Genomic DNA, 14,339 nt, shown 5'->3' with positions numbered 1-14,339 from the left:
ACACCAAGTCAGGGATGCAACAACGTCAGAGCATAAGCTGTATGCATAGGTTCCCCATAGTTGAAACATGTCTGAATACTTTGTATTTGCTAATCTCGAGCACTACTATCCAAGAATTGCTTTGGTGAGCCTGCGGCCTGTGGCCTATGGCCTATGGACCTCTCCATCACTTGCCCTTCCCCTTGCCTTTCCGGCGCTGCCTCTTCACATCCTCCGGCACACTGGCACTCCCTTCCTGGATCTCGCCCTCCTCGAGCCCGCCCTCGGCCTCGAGCTGCCGCAGCTTCTCCTGGCCCGAGATGAACATGGTCAAGTCGTGGTTCTGGTCCTTGAGATCGGTATTCTCCGCCGCGAGGTCGGCGACTTTCTTGCCGAGCGCCTCGACTTCCTTGTTGATGTGTTCGATCCGCCCCATCAGGCCCTCAGAGACTTTCTTCTCCTCTTGCAGCGTCTTCCCCAGTGCGCGCGCAAGGTCTGTCGACTTTGTTGCGCGGGCCCGCTCCCGCTCGAGGTCCTTCTCGAGCTGGGGTAGTGTCTCGCCAAGCAGCGAGTCGTGCCGAGTCCGGAGGAGGCGGAGCTCCTTGGTTGCCTCGGAGGCTTGCGCCGCTGCTGCTTCGGCTGCCGCGGCTGCCTTTGCGGCTTTGTCTGCCGCCTTGTTGAGCATCTCCTCAAAGTATACGCGCTGGCTCTCAAGCTGGCTCGTGAGCAGGTGGGTGTATTCCATGCCAATGTTTTCCAGCTTCGAACGAGGCACGACTTCCTCAGCCTCTGTCGCGCTCGCATGTCCGTATTGCTGGTTGGCAGCTTCGCTGCTAGGAGGTGGGTGCCGGCCGGGCAATTCAACCACTTTCCCATCGCCCTTGTCCCTGATCAGACGGTGCACCCACATGTCGCCAGCATAATCCCAGACGTGCTGGGTCATCAGCTCGAGCGCAAACGTGTGTGCAGTGTCCTTCCAGTGTTCCTTGGCATGCCCGCCCTTATATCGCCCGCAGCCCACGTTGCCACAGATGAGACATATCCAGAGGTCCTCGGGCGAGTCGCACGTCGAGCACAGATTCGAAATGTGCGATCCAAAGGGCTGTGCATGGGGGCCTCCGGCATCATGATGAGGGCTCATGGCACGAGAACCTGAAGCCGAGGCTCGTTGCGTGAGAGCATCAGCAGGATTCGTATGGCGACAAACGGGACACCCCGATCCTTTCCACTTCTGCAGACATGAGCAGTGGAAGACATGCTGGCAAGGTATGGTCAACAGGCCCGTCGTATCGTCCATTCGCTCGAGACAGACCGGGCACGTTGGCAGCTCTATCAGGTCCGGTGTGGGCGGCGGAAATGGTTTCAACGAGTCTGAAGGCGTAAAAGGATCTTGACTCAGGTCGGGAAAGCTGCCCTTTTGTACCGTAGGAGTCTCGAATGTGACGGATCGCACAAAGGCAACACTGCAGGTTTCCGGCTCAATCTCTGTGAAAACTCGGCCGTCAAAATAGTTCCTGAACTGCTGGGCCCGTTTGCTGTCCCGGAACTTGAGCAGAACAAGGTATCTGTTCATTCGCCCAGTCATGACCATACGGTAATGGCTGACTTGGTCCCTCCACTTGTCGCCTACAAACCCGAGAAAGTCGCTTGGCGAGAGATAACTGGGCACGGCTGGGATGCACAGGGTGGTGCAGCTGTCCTCTTGTCCTTCCAGGTCTTGGTCGCCCGAGTCCGGCTCTGCAGCTCGAGACGCCAGCTGTGCCAACTCGGCACTCTCGTGGCTCTCACGATACAAGTGTACGATGCCCCAGCCCAGGTTGGTGGTTTTGCTCGGGGACGGGATGAATTTGGCCTTGGTAGCCCGGCCAGCCATGGATGTGCTGGGTCCAACGGCAGCAGCAGGCATCGATGCCGCGCTTATCGCATCCGCCATGTCTGTTCCAACAGTGGCCGCTGCCGAATCTATGCTGATGATGCCTACTGCGCCAAAGCGCCAATCTTTTGCTGCGGTCTGAGGCTTGATCGCAGCGTCTGCCGGCGGCGGAGGGTAACTCAGCGTCCGCTGCCGGAGCCCAAGCCTGACGAGATTGCGACTGCTCTTGAGCTCGGCAGGTCTTGGAGTGCCGCAGTCGATCACAGTTTCCTGCTCTTGCTCAAGTGTTGTGCCCACACTGGGAAATGTGCGATCGACCGGGTGATTCGAGCTCGGCTTTGCCTGTGGAAGTCGTGACGGCAAGGAATGGAAGGATCGAAGATGAGAAGGCAGGTCGCCAAATATATCGTCGTTACGTTTCGGGAGCCACAAGTTGGCTTCCGCTTGGACTTTTGACGAGAGGCTGTTGTCGAGGGTCGTCGGCTCCTGCGATGGGTAGAGCTCAAACTTGAGTTGGTAAAAGTACAGAGGCATGTTCTCTGGTCCGCTCGTCCGCTTCGAGAAAATTACGCGCTCTGTCTGCGGCTCTGATCAGCCTCAGACCCAGCGTTGAGCCGGTGATGATTGCGCTCGCCTAAAGATGAAGATTGTCGGTACTTGGGGGTGTGCTGCGTCAAGGCGGTAGCAGTATAATAACATCGAGCTCGGCTCGTCTCGCATATCGCCTCGCACGATTGATTTTCATGGCTTGAACACCGCCGAAGCACGGCCTGGCAAAGCCTTTCAAGATTGACGCGGCGCGGGTTGCTGGCTTGCGTTCCTTGACACAGCTTGACAGAGATTGAAGACGAAGACGATTATGTGTCACGCTTTGCCCCACCGAAGCTACCACAAGCTGCTGTATCCAAATGCCCCACGGCAAATCGCGCTGGGGCGTAAGGCAGCAGTACGACACAATCACCACAGGCGAGCACAGTGTCATATAATCACATTCCCTAGGGATTCAAACTTCGAATCATGATTAAGTGCCGGAATACGTTTGTATATTCGTGCGGTGGCATCATATTACGACGCATGACCCTATTCAGGGTAAACTATGTAGTTGTCGCCTCATTTGTCCCGAGGCGGAAGAAACCAATAACGCCGATCATCACATGGGTATCGTCATACCCTCCCTTGCGTCCACCAGGAGGAGTGAGTGTTGCTATAGATTGAAGACTTTGCTTACTGGCCGCCACGCAGGCGGAGGACCAAGTGCAAAGTTGACTCCTTCTGGATGTTGTAGTCGCTGAGAGTTCGACCATCCTCAAGCTGCTTGCCGGCGAAGATGAGGCGCTGCTGGTCCGGAGGAATGCCCTCCTTATCCTGGATCTTCGACTTCACATTGTCAATCGTGTCTGACGACTCGACCTCCAGAGTAATGGTCTTGCCAGTAAGGGTCTTGACAAAGATCTGCATGCCACCGCGCAGGCGCAGCACCAGGTGCAGGGTTGACTCCTTCTGAATGTTGTAGTCGCTGAGAGTGCGGCCATCCTCGAGCTGCTTGCCAGCGAAGATGAGGCGCTGTTGATCCGGAGGAATACCCTCCTTGTCTTGGATCTTGGACTTCACGTTATCGATGGTGTCGGACGACTCAACTTCCAGAGTGATGGTCTTTCCAGTGAGTGTCTTGACAAAGATCTGCATACCACCGCGGAGGCGAAGAACGAGGTGGAGAGTGGACTCCTTTTGGATGTTGTAGTCAGACAAGGTGCGGCCATCTTCAAGCTGCTTGCCAGCGAAGATGAGACGCTGCTGGTCCGGAGGAATGCCCTCCTTGTCCTGAATCTTGCTCTTGACGTTGTCGATGGTGTCGGAAGACTCCACCTCGAGGGTGATGGTCTTTCCGGTCAGAGTCTTGACGAAAATCTGCATACCACCGCGAAGGCGGAGGACAAGGTGGAGAGTTGACTCCTTCTGGATGTTGTAATCGGAGAGGGTTCTGCCGTCCTCGAGCTGCTTGCCGGCAAAGATGAGGCGCTGCTGGTCAGGCGGGATGCCCTCCTTGTCCTGGATCTTGCTCTTGACATTGTCGATGGTGTCCGAGGACTCGACCTCGAGGGTAATGGTCTTGCCCGTCAGGGTCTTGACGAAGATCTGCATGATGGGTGGCTAGTGATCTGCGTGACGATGTGGTGAAGTGTGTAGATGGTGGTCTGGAGGTGCCCGGATGGCAGATCGCGATGATGAAGATGACTGGGGATGAAAGGATGTGTTGAAGAGGGCGAAAAGCAGAAGAAGGCTGAGTGGTTGTGCGAGAAGGGAAGGTTCATATAGGTGCCGGAGGAGGCGAGGCAACAACCGGAGTCAGGCAGGCGAAGCGCGGGCGTGCGGGGGCGGCAGGGTGGAAGTCATGGGAAGGCACCGGAAGGGGCGTTAGGGCGATTACGCCGGGCCTGCTCAGTGGCTGACTGAGGGCGTGATTGGCTGGGTGCCGGCCTTTTGCTGCCTGAGGAAGGCATGATTCATCAGCAGCTCAGGCCTCGCAGCACTGACTCCGAGCCATGCTGCGCCACCTCGCGCACTTGTTGCACCACCAACCCAACGCGCCTCTGCATTGCCGCCGTTTGCTCGCTCTGAGGCCATACTGAGCAGTCTCTGGCGTGCCATGGGACGCAGGTTTGCTATGCGCCGTCACGCCAACATCACGAGCATTTCATAGACGCCGCCGCCGTGTCGCGCGGGCTCTTGGTGGAGTCGCGAGTAGGTTGGAAGGCGGGGGAGGGCCCGGCCCAGCCATCCGCTGGGGTGCATAGGACAGACAGGACGCAGGCCCGCCTCCCGACCACCTTGGTCTCGAACGCCTATCCCCAACTCGAGTCCCAACCGACAGCGCTAGATCAGACAGCCCAGAGGTCAACTGGACGCCTGTGAGCACGACGAGCGATAGGAATATACCCGAGCAACATCTGCATGGCATTTTCTCCGTGATGAAGCACCCGGTGGATCGCCTTGTCGGGTGTCCCGAGGCCGAGAGGCCCAAGGTTCCTATCGTGGCCGGCCAGCTTGTCTGGTGTTGGTGGAGAGGCTGGCCTAATCAGTCCCCACCCGCTCGGCCAGGGCGGGCTGTCAGGTGGTGTTGCTATGACGCTGCAATTGGGTGCTCGCTGGCTCGCTGATAAGGACCGTGCTAGTGGGGGTGCTGGCCAAGGGCCTCCCAAACGGCCGTCGTCAGTTCATCCCAATTCCCGCACCTTGTTGGCCCCCGAGCGAGTCTGGGCTCGCCTCGCCGGAAGGCGTGATAGCAGCTCGTCGGCTCAACCCGCGCTGTGGCGAAATCCACGGGGCAGCACCGGTGGCTCGTTGGCACCGCCACCCATGGATGGGCAAAGGCAGATTCCCCATCAGGTTGTCCATCTGGCCAGCCAGTACCGCGCCAGCCCTGGCTTCCCCTGACTATCACTCAGGCACCAGACCTGCTGCCAACCACCTGCATCTTTGAAGTGACGATGGGAAATACCCGAGTGTCATTCAACCAAGCACGATTGCTCCAAGGGACAACGCCGAGGCCCGGCCTCTATCCACGATGCGGGCAGGCATCGTGGCAGGATTGCATATCGCACCAGCCAGCTGACGTCATTGCGGGCAGGGGGACGCTGTGGTTCAGACGGCGACCCTCGACTCCAAGACGCCCTTCCTCCCCGGTTCGGGCTTGTCTTCGGAGCAGTAACGGCGCGCGGACAGAGCAACACAATCTCGGAGCTCTGGACAGGATCATGCGCCGCCCGGCCTTGCTCAAGGCACAAAAGCTCAGATATCCCAGGAGCCTGCAACGCTCCGACTTCTGTGCGTCCGGATGAGTTCGCGTCAAGGGCTGCAAATCTGGCCATACCTGACACCAGCCGCCACTCTGCGGCCCGTAGGGTCGGGGCGAGGGAATAGCTGCGAAGAAATCACCCAAGCGTCTGCAAGCAATTCGCATCGTGCTGCTTCATACTCCAGGAGGCGACTTCACTGGGCAGTGGCCTTTCCGCTGTAACCCCCGGAAAGCAGCAGCAGCTCGCCCTTCAGAGACATTCCAGCTCAGATGCTTTTTCGCACACTCCTCTTGCGACCACGTGGTTTCGCTGCTGAGACATTTGCGCCTCACCTCTCCTGGCATGAACAGGAACACCATTGGGGGATGCAAAACAACCACAGCGCGCGCAAGAGCTCCCTTGCTCACAGCGCCTCTGACAAGGAAGATCAGGGTGTAACACCTACGGCGGCCCTCTTGTTGAACGTAGAGGTTTGACATACCTACCTCAGGAATCTATGCTAATCGAGCCCTGTACGCCTGGAAATCAAGCATCGGTCCTTCGTCATGCACTGCCAACAGAGCCACGGAAAGCATACAGTATCAGGCGAATGCGTTGCTTGAGTCTCAGTTCTCCACATACGCGTACGCATGTAAGGACCCCCAGCCCAGGATAAGTCAGATCCAGGCTTGAGCGCCGTCACCGCCTCCTCTTCCCTGGTCCGCATCACGGGTTGTCGCAACTACCGTTCGTGTGCGCGACACACGTCAGGGTGGTCTTAGAACCGGCACGCGCCGCCGCCGGCCCCCTTGACTCGAGATCAAGAGACTTCTCGAGACTGCTGCGCAAAACGGCCAGCCCAGAGTGGAAGTTCGTAGTGATATTTCGGTCGGTGTTTGCTTGAAGGGGGGGAAACACCCTCACCGTCTCCCGGGTCCAAACACACCGCCTCGGAAACCTGCCTGGCTCATCCACCTCCGCCTCCACCTCCGGCCCGCCCCCCCCCCCCCATCCCCCGTTTCGTAAGATGGCGTTGTTTCGACGACACTTCGGAACAAGGGATATACTATGTAAGGAAAAGCCCACTTCGGGGAACGCGAGCCAGCACAGCCGGCCAACTCATCGTGCTTCCGTTGCCATCCAGTCTTGGACAAGACGGTGAGGAAGCGTACTGCGTAATCCACACTTTGCACCCCACGGAAGGTTTTGATCTGCATGCTGCTGGGTCCCTCCCGTCCGGCAGTCAGGTCAGGCCACTTGACCATATCGTATGTTGCGCCGGGGTGTTCCAGGGTTCCAGTTGGGAGTGTCCCGAGCTCTCGAGGTATAATACAAAACTGGCACAGCAGGACATACACTCCCAGGTCATGACGAGCGTCGGCCAGAATCAGGATTCATTCCCCGGTTGGACAACATCAAGTTTTGACTTGAAGTGTCTGTTTTCCTTTGCCCTAACGACACAGATATGGATTGCGCGGTCTTTGAGGGCATCATTCATGTGTATTAGATTATTTAGATCTCATGAATTCTTCCAATGCTAGTGTCTTGGTTCGTCGTCAAGAAGACCTCTTCCGGCCTTCGTCATTTATTTGGCCCTGCCACTGATGCTGTTGCCTCGCAAACAGCTTTCCAAAAGTTTTCCGCAGTCTGGCTGTGTTCAAAAAGATCCCGCTCCCAATTGCGCAAAACAATAATTTCTTCGCTAAAACGTCCACGACTTAGCCACCAGCGTGTCTGCATACCCGCGTCTCTGGTATCCTTGCCAGCGGCGGGCAGCGTAAAACAGCTTGGCTCAATCGAGCCAGGCGGAAAACACAATGTCGGTTCCAAAACAATCTCTCAACCCAATGCAGCGCTTCTCTCGCTCTGATAGATGAAAAACAACAAAACAATTGAAGATGACAAAAAATTTCAAGCTCATACAATCGTTCGAGAAAGGAACCGTTAAAAAGGGTCGTATCATCGGAGCAACATGATCTAGTCGTCTCATGCGTAATGCGCGTAATGTATGGCGGTGACCAGCCGAAGGAATGGTGAAGAACAATAAAGGTGTGGGCGGATCGGATAGCGGAGTTGGTGATAAGGCAGACCAATCCTCGATGCAACGCCAGTGCTCGTTATGTCTTGCAAAATGTGACAAAGGAAAATTGCTTTTTTCAAATCTCAAGCGTAACGGCCAAGCATATCAGAGCTTGGCCGGGCGATATCCTGGATGAGAAGCATGTCGGTTGATTCCTGCCAAACCAAGCCGAAACTTAGTTCGACTTGATGACCAACTTCGACAGGAACTTGTTCGACAACGAATCAAAGTCGTATCTGTCAAACTTGGCCTGGTTGCGTGTACGCAGGTAGGATTCTGTTATGATCGTTAGCAAATGCTTTGGCCCAATGCCACGATAGGGACGGAACTTACCGTGCTTGACGACGTGCTGTCGCACTTCAGTGAGCGCTTCGCACACGGCCGGGTTGTTGTTGAGGAGGTGGCCGTGGCGGGAGCTGTCCCAGTCGGTAAGGGCAGGCAACTTCTGGGAGATGGCGTGGAAGAGGCCAGTGATGACGCCGACAGGTGTTGTCTCCATGTCGGAGCAGAACTTCTCCACGGCGACCTGATCAGGTACGCGGTAGTGGCAATCGAACTGCATCTCTTCCCAGACGGCGAGCAGAATTGACGCCAGCATGAAGATTGTGGGCCAGTTCTTCAACCGGTCGCCGCTGTACACACTGGAGTAGAGAGCCGACAGCTCCTCCAGGATCTCCTTTTGAAGCTCACGCCACATGTCTGCCATTGCACACTTGATCTGGAAGTTGATCATGACCGGAGCGACGTACTTGCCGTAGTACTTGGACTCCTCATCGTCAATCTGGCCGTCCATGGGGTGCTCATCTCCTTGTTGCTCAACAAGCGTGATGTGCATAGTCAGGTTGTACGCGAGGACGAGCTTGAGAGCCTTGCGGATGACGGGGAGCTTCTCCTTGGTGTAGAAACGGTATGCGGTCTTCAGGATCTCAGTGATGAATGGGGTGCCTTCAAAGTGGTCGTCGATGAAGTTCTCGAAGCCATTGTCGACGTGCTTGTCAAGGTACTCAGCAAGGGCCTCAGTGTTGATGCCAGCCTCTCCAATGTCAAGCTTCTCAGTACGAGTCTCGAACTCAATAGGCTCCTGAGCGGGCTGGAAGGACTCGACCCAGTCGACCTGGAAGCAGTTGGGGTCTGTGACGAAGACCTCGCGAACCATGACGGGCAGGCAGAAGCCATAGCCGTGAGTGATCCACATGAGCGTCTCCTTGGTGGCGAAGCCCTTCACGTTGTAGACGGAGACGCCCGTGGTCAGGTGACGCTCGTAATCAGCCTTCCAGTCCTTCATGAAGTAGCCGATATCCTTGATGTCGATGCGAGTGCAAGGCACCTGCCAAAGTCTGGCGTGAGATGGCTGGCAACCACCGCAGGGCTCGCCCTTGTCGCAAGTCTTCTTGAGGAACTTGCAACGCAGACAGGCCCTGAGCTTCCGGATCTCGCTGGCTTGCTTTCGCTGCTCTGGTAGTAGCGGGCCCTTTCTGCGGCCAACCTTCTTCTCACCGGTGCCATCCTTCTTGCCATTCGAAATTCTCCGAACGACAGTCTTGGTCGTAGCCTTGGTTACGCCAGTAGGACTCTTCTTAGGGGCGGAGTTCCTGCGGTTGCTGCTGGTGGACGGCGAAGACATGCCGGACCCGCTGGCGGGGCTAGTGCGAGCAATTGGAGAGGAAGGCGCTTGAGACTTGATCGGCATGGGTGCGATCTGGGTGTTAGGGCTGACGATCTCGTGGGAGTGGCTGCTCTCGCCGTGGTAGCAGTTCCGGTGGTCAGAGTAGGTGTCAGAACCAGGAGAGAATGGCGAGTACTGGAAAGGTGAGACCTCCTCCCAACTACTGCTAAAGTCGAGGTGCTGAGCATTGCCATCTGATTGGGACGCGTCGGAATTCGTGCGGAGGTGGAGGGTCTGGCTTGGGTTGAAGATGGCAGGGGCGTTCTGGGCCTGGTTCGAGGCCTGAGCTTGCTGGTATGCTTCATAGCTGTGGAACATGTTGACATGGGTCCACTGGTGGTCACTGTTGTTGTCCGAACCAGGTATTGAGAGAACCTCGAGGTATGTGCCTGTAGGGGATTGACTTCCCAGGCTGCCGAAGCGGGGAAGCCCGTCCTGGGGAAACTGCAGTGAGGCGCCGAAATCCTGCCAGTTCGCCATGCTCATGCCTTCCCACTGGTTCTGCATTGCCTGTGTTGTCTCGTCCATGGGAGCCATGGCGTTGTTGAAGGCCTGCTCCAACTGAAGGCCCTGGGCTGCCGACGGCATGTAGTCGAGAGCAGTGGGGAACCCGGCCGTGGTGAATGGGTTGTACGCCACCAGCGAACTATCCTGGATAAACTGAGAGAGGTCCTGGATGGGGGGGTGCTGCTGCTGGTGCTGTAGCAAGCTCCAATCTGTGAGCAGCGGGGGCGATTGCGTATGTGTGCTAGCCGCAGCAGACTGGTATGGCGAGTGCTGAAACTGCTGCAGCGGGCTGGAGTGTGCTGAAGGCGAGTGGACAGGCGAGTGTGTCTGATGTGACTCGTTTGGCGAGGAGGCTGTGGTCGAGCTACTGTGCTGCGAATTGCTGGGTCCGGCCATGTCGAGGGGTATGGGCCAGGCGGCAGCGGCAGCGGCGGCCGCGGCAGCAGCAGCAGCGTCCTGCTGGTGGCTTGGGGAAGCCATGACGATGGCGCCCGCGAGCGTGTTGTGGTTGCTGGGAGAAGCGTAAGCGTAGCGGTCCCGTTGGTCGTATGAAGCAAGGTCCAACAAGGCTTCTCCGTGGGTGAAGTCGGCTGTCATGGCTAAGGCCAAAGGAGACGAAAGGACGAGGAACGGGGTGGGTGACGGGGGCCGGAGGCGGATGATATTGTGCGAGGCGGTTGTCACCGCTCTTTCAAAGGACCCTTGAGGTGATCCTTGGTGTTGAAGATGGTTCAGAACAGACGAAGCCGGGAGAGGCAGAGGCCTTGAGGGGGACCCCCGAGCCTTGAGGCGCATTCTCCAGGAGACTGAAAGTAGCGGTCAAGGAGCATGCAACAGTCTGCAGCTGCGTGGGGCCGACCCCGGAGGTGGGGCCCACTAAACCTCCTCCCGACCTCCAGCTCCAGGGCTGCCTGCCGTCCTGCCACCCCCGACTACAACCCTCGTCTCCCCGTGCTAATGTTCAGCACTGTGGGCGAGACCAGTACAGTATAATATGGTTTCAAATCCCTTCTCACCTGGCTTGCTGCGTGCTGCCCCAGTGCGATGCACCCGCAGCATATCTTGCCACGCCAGAGAACCCTCATGCCCAGGGACAGACGGACAGACGTTCCTCTGGGACTGGCAGCCCCCGCGCACCCGGCCCCGCCGGACTGACCATTGTATCCTGTGGGTGGTTGGCGTGTCCGTGACGGGGTCCCGGCCTTCTTTGCGGCCAGACTAAACACTTAGTACTTACTACGGCAGGCGACGGCGCGCCATGGACGGACAGGATCTAAGCTTGACACTGCCGCCGGCATTTTACAGTAGTGCTCGAATCAAGGAGGGACGATCGGTGATCTCGATACCCTTCGACCACAGGGTGCTGCCCTCCAAGGAGTTGCCGAACCCCACCCCCCTCAGCCATCTGCCGCCATGGTAGCATCGCCCGTCGGTAGAGTTGAGCATCCGGTTAGCGTATTGGTTCTTACGCTTGAATACGCGTGCCGGGACATGCTTGGTCATGGTCAGTATTGCAGTATCGCGGGCAGCTCGACCATAAGTAAATATGCTTGAACGATAGCGAACAACGACACTCGAGCAGGAGGGAGTCGTCGCCATCCACAACGCCACTACTGGAGCTGCGTTGCGTTGCCTCCTCTTTGGGCAAGCCCGACAATGCAAGCCTTGGAGCAACGTGATGCTCGCGTTGGCGCTGACTTGAGTCGGCACTGATAGGCTGTTGTTCCCATGTCGGCCAACCAGACGAGGCCAAGTCGCAGCGGAGACAACCAATCCGTTTGTGACCAGCCATGGAGGGGGCGGAGCGGGCAGAGGCTGAGCCTGATTGGCTCTAAGGAAATCGTGGGTGCTCATTCGCATGACTGACCGAGGCGCCATCGGATTTGTGCATTGGTGAGGAGTGCCAACGCGCCATTGACCACTGCGTCCCCGCCTGCTGCACAAAATCAAGGAATCCATGGGGGCCTTGCCGCAGCAGATGGCGCGCGTCAAGCGGCAGGCAATAATCTATCTGTCTGCCCTCCAGCTAGACACGTGCAGCCTCACAGCGCCGACTCGAGTACGCACTGACCCAAGCCATCCGTCAGCAATGGTTTCGTGTGGACAAGTCGGAATCGCTATCACTCTCTGGGTTCACAGCAGGGACGATCTGCTTGTCAGAATGCATTCCATTTGGATCGGGGCGGCCGTTCAGCACAAGCACCCCCGTTTTGCTGACGGAGGACCGCTCAGGATAGCAATGCCTCTTTGGGCAACTTTTGAAATCGCCACAGGATGTGGCTCCGGGGACAGGCGCTTGCCCTTGCTGTATGCAGATCTGGGCAGGACCGGGACTCTTTGCTGAGTGCTCTCGTGCAGTCAGCGGCCGGGTTGTACCGCATTCACCTGAGACAAAAACACATCCACGAGGTCCAGCCATTGTCGTAGACGAATGCCAGGTGCAGCATGAATAGAATCGAACGCTCAAGCGGCTCGTTCTCTAGTCAGCCCTGCATCGGGCTGGTGCAGAGACTGCGCGCCGGCCAACTGCCGAAGGCGCTGGATCAGGAGGTGCTATGAGACGAGCATGAAGGCGCTCAATATGGAGACTCTCGGAGAAATGGCTTTGTTGCTCAGACCACGAGCTCGACACATGATGCGCTAGCACTTGAACTAGGGCAGTGTCACTTGTGATCGCCCCTTTGCTAGTCCATAAAGAAGCCAAGGCGTTCACCAAAGAGCCAGTGGCTGTCCATTGGGGCCGCTTGGCCAAAATCTCGCCAAAACCCCTGAAGCCGATCAGCTTCTGGGCCAAGTTTCTCGCTGGCATCGTCCTCCGTGACAGTCACGGACGACCGGGTCTGTCCCTGTCCACCTTGTGCGCTGTTGAGCTTAGCGTCGATCCTATTGTGTGTGTGTGCGGTATATCTGCCCTTTGCAACAGCCAACCCGGCGCAAAGACACTGCAAGCCAGCGTTGAGCCCAACTGGCCGATGCGGGCATTCGCCCGGACGTATCAGCTGGCACAACTACCTTAGTCAATATTGATTGTGCCATCTCATGGCAGCAAGCTGAAAAGGATTCAGCCGTCCGTGTCACGCTGCATGCAATGCAACGGCGACGGCGACGGGCCACCGCATCGTGCTTTGCATCTCATTGGTGGCTGGTGGAGAAAGCGGCGAAACGGCCAGACCCGGGTGGGCACGGGCAGTTCTTCCAATCGCAAAGGGCCAAAAGGGACCCTGCCTCTCAGCGTATTTTTGCTTAGCCTTGAGCATGATCATCAAGTAATTGGGCCGGGCAAGCCCGCCCGTCTTGTGGCTGAAATCCGGCGCATTGCATCGCACACCTGGTGGTTTAAACAGTGAGCTGTTGAGCGCGTCAGAGGCTTACCTGTGCCGCTCTGCAATCAATGGACGACGCCCTCGGCGGCTGATCCAGCCGTCCGCCGTCCGTCAGCAGAAGCCCCTGAAGCATTCAAAAGGTCCTCCATGCCAGTACGGTGACCCACGAGCGGCGGCCCCTCACCCTGGCTCCCTGCGCCAAATGCAGCTGAGGCAGGCGGTTGGCCTTGTACTACAAGTAACTAGCAAGGGCCACTTGTTCTGACCCTGGAAAGCGCGGGTTTCCCTATTCGCACGTTCTCCGTGTCCGGGTGGACTTCGAAAACATGTAAACTGGCCAAGGAGAGGACAAAGATTGAGGCACTGTCTTCGGCATCGTGAGTGAGGAGAAGTGGCTGGCGCGGGGTTGGGAAAAGCACAGGCCATGTCCTGTCTACGACGATTCGCGACCAGGAAGCCTTGTCGACATCCCTGGCTCGGCTCGCTCATGGCCAGCGCACAGTCTATCGTGCGACGCGTGTCGACTGTGACACCCACCCGAAGCCAACCACTGCCGCATCCTTGGCGGCAATAGATGGATCCTGGCCCCCAGTCTCCAGCAGCGGGTCGTTGGACGTGGCCTCGGAGGCGGGCGAGGCAGCCAGCCAGCCACTCGCCGAACCACGCTCTCGCGAAGTGGAAGAGCATCGTACGCTGCACGGCTGATAGGCAATGGCGTACACGCCCACCAGTACATTGGACAGTGGTATCTCACGAAGCGCCGGGGGAGATCAGTCCCTTTGCTTGCTTTGGGTCGCGAGGCCGAGCCGTGTTCGCATGGCTCTCAGACACGGACGCCTGTGAATGTGGAGACCAAGAAAACGGTGTTGAACAATGATGGGTAGAAAGGGATGGCAAACATACAATGCAACAATGGAGGCACTTCCGAGCCGGGACCGAGTTGGCGAGCGTTGATCCATAAGCGCCCCTCCCCAGACACAGCCTAGACTAGTCACACACTAGTAGCGACAAGAAGGCGTCACGGGCTCACCATCGATCGGCTATCGTTTTGTCTATGGAGTGAATATGGGCACCTTGACGCCTGTGACGTTCACGACGTTGACGATCGGAGACCAAGCGCACTGGACAGCCCAAA

The 14,339-nt window shown here is 57.5% G+C and overlaps 4 protein-coding genes across 4 annotated transcripts; all 4 read right to left on the bottom strand.

Moving 5' to 3' along the window:
* Positions 1-60: 60 nt before the first annotated feature.
* Positions 61-2,715, bottom strand: B0I36DRAFT_328084 (uncharacterized protein). Its single transcript, XM_046154549.1, has 2 exons — positions 2,487-2,715; positions 61-2,427 (listed from the first exon to the last, which is right to left on the bottom strand). Exon 2 carries the CDS (start codon positions 2,384-2,386, stop codon positions 167-169), a length of 2,220 nt encoding a protein of 739 aa, XP_046010669.1. The 5' UTR covers positions 2,387-2,427; positions 2,487-2,715; the 3' UTR covers positions 61-166.
* Positions 2,716-2,879: 164 nt separating this feature from the next.
* B0I36DRAFT_271543 (polyubiquitin) lies at positions 2,880-4,212 on the bottom strand. The gene has a single exon (XM_046151292.1). It carries the CDS (start codon positions 3,992-3,994, stop codon positions 3,077-3,079), a length of 918 nt encoding a protein of 305 aa, XP_046010668.1. The 5' UTR covers positions 3,995-4,212; the 3' UTR covers positions 2,880-3,076.
* Positions 4,213-7,883: 3,671 nt separating this feature from the next.
* B0I36DRAFT_246830 (uncharacterized protein) lies at positions 7,884-10,361 on the bottom strand (the record flags this gene model as incomplete). The annotated part of the gene is made up of 2 exons (XM_046150258.1): positions 7,884-7,984; positions 8,042-10,361. The coding sequence occupies 2 exons, from the start codon at positions 10,359-10,361 to the stop codon at positions 7,884-7,886; spliced, it is 2,421 nt and encodes an 806-aa protein (XP_046010667.1).
* A 2,945-nt stretch (positions 10,362-13,306) lies between these two features.
* B0I36DRAFT_144470 (uncharacterized protein) lies at positions 13,307-14,061 on the bottom strand. Its single transcript, XM_046148426.1, has one exon. The coding sequence runs from the start codon at positions 13,889-13,891 to the stop codon at positions 13,385-13,387; it is 507 nt and encodes a 168-aa protein (XP_046010666.1). The 5' UTR covers positions 13,892-14,061; the 3' UTR covers positions 13,307-13,384.
* Positions 14,062-14,339: the final 278 nt, after the last annotated feature.

Source organism: Microdochium trichocladiopsis (genome assembly GCF_020744255.1).
Source record: "Microdochium trichocladiopsis strain MPI-CAGE-CH-0230 chromosome Unknown B0I36scaffold_7, whole genome shotgun sequence".
Lineage (NCBI taxonomy): Eukaryota > Fungi > Ascomycota > Sordariomycetes > Xylariales > Microdochiaceae > Microdochium > Microdochium trichocladiopsis.
This window is presented reverse-complemented; position numbering and strand designations above follow the sequence as displayed.

What these genes read in the sequence shown, in the direction of transcription:
- B0I36DRAFT_328084 (XM_046154549.1), bottom strand. Translation starts at nt 2,386, where the DNA reads ATGCCTCTGTACTTTTACCAACTCAAGTTTGAGCTCTACCCATCGCAG.
- B0I36DRAFT_144470 (XM_046148426.1), bottom strand. Translation starts at nt 13,891, where the DNA reads ATGCTCTTCCACTTCGCGAGAGCGTGGTTCGGCGAGTGGCTGGCTGGC.
- B0I36DRAFT_271543 (XM_046151292.1), bottom strand. Translation starts at nt 3,994, where the DNA reads ATGCAGATCTTCGTCAAGACCCTGACGGGCAAGACCATTACCCTCGAG.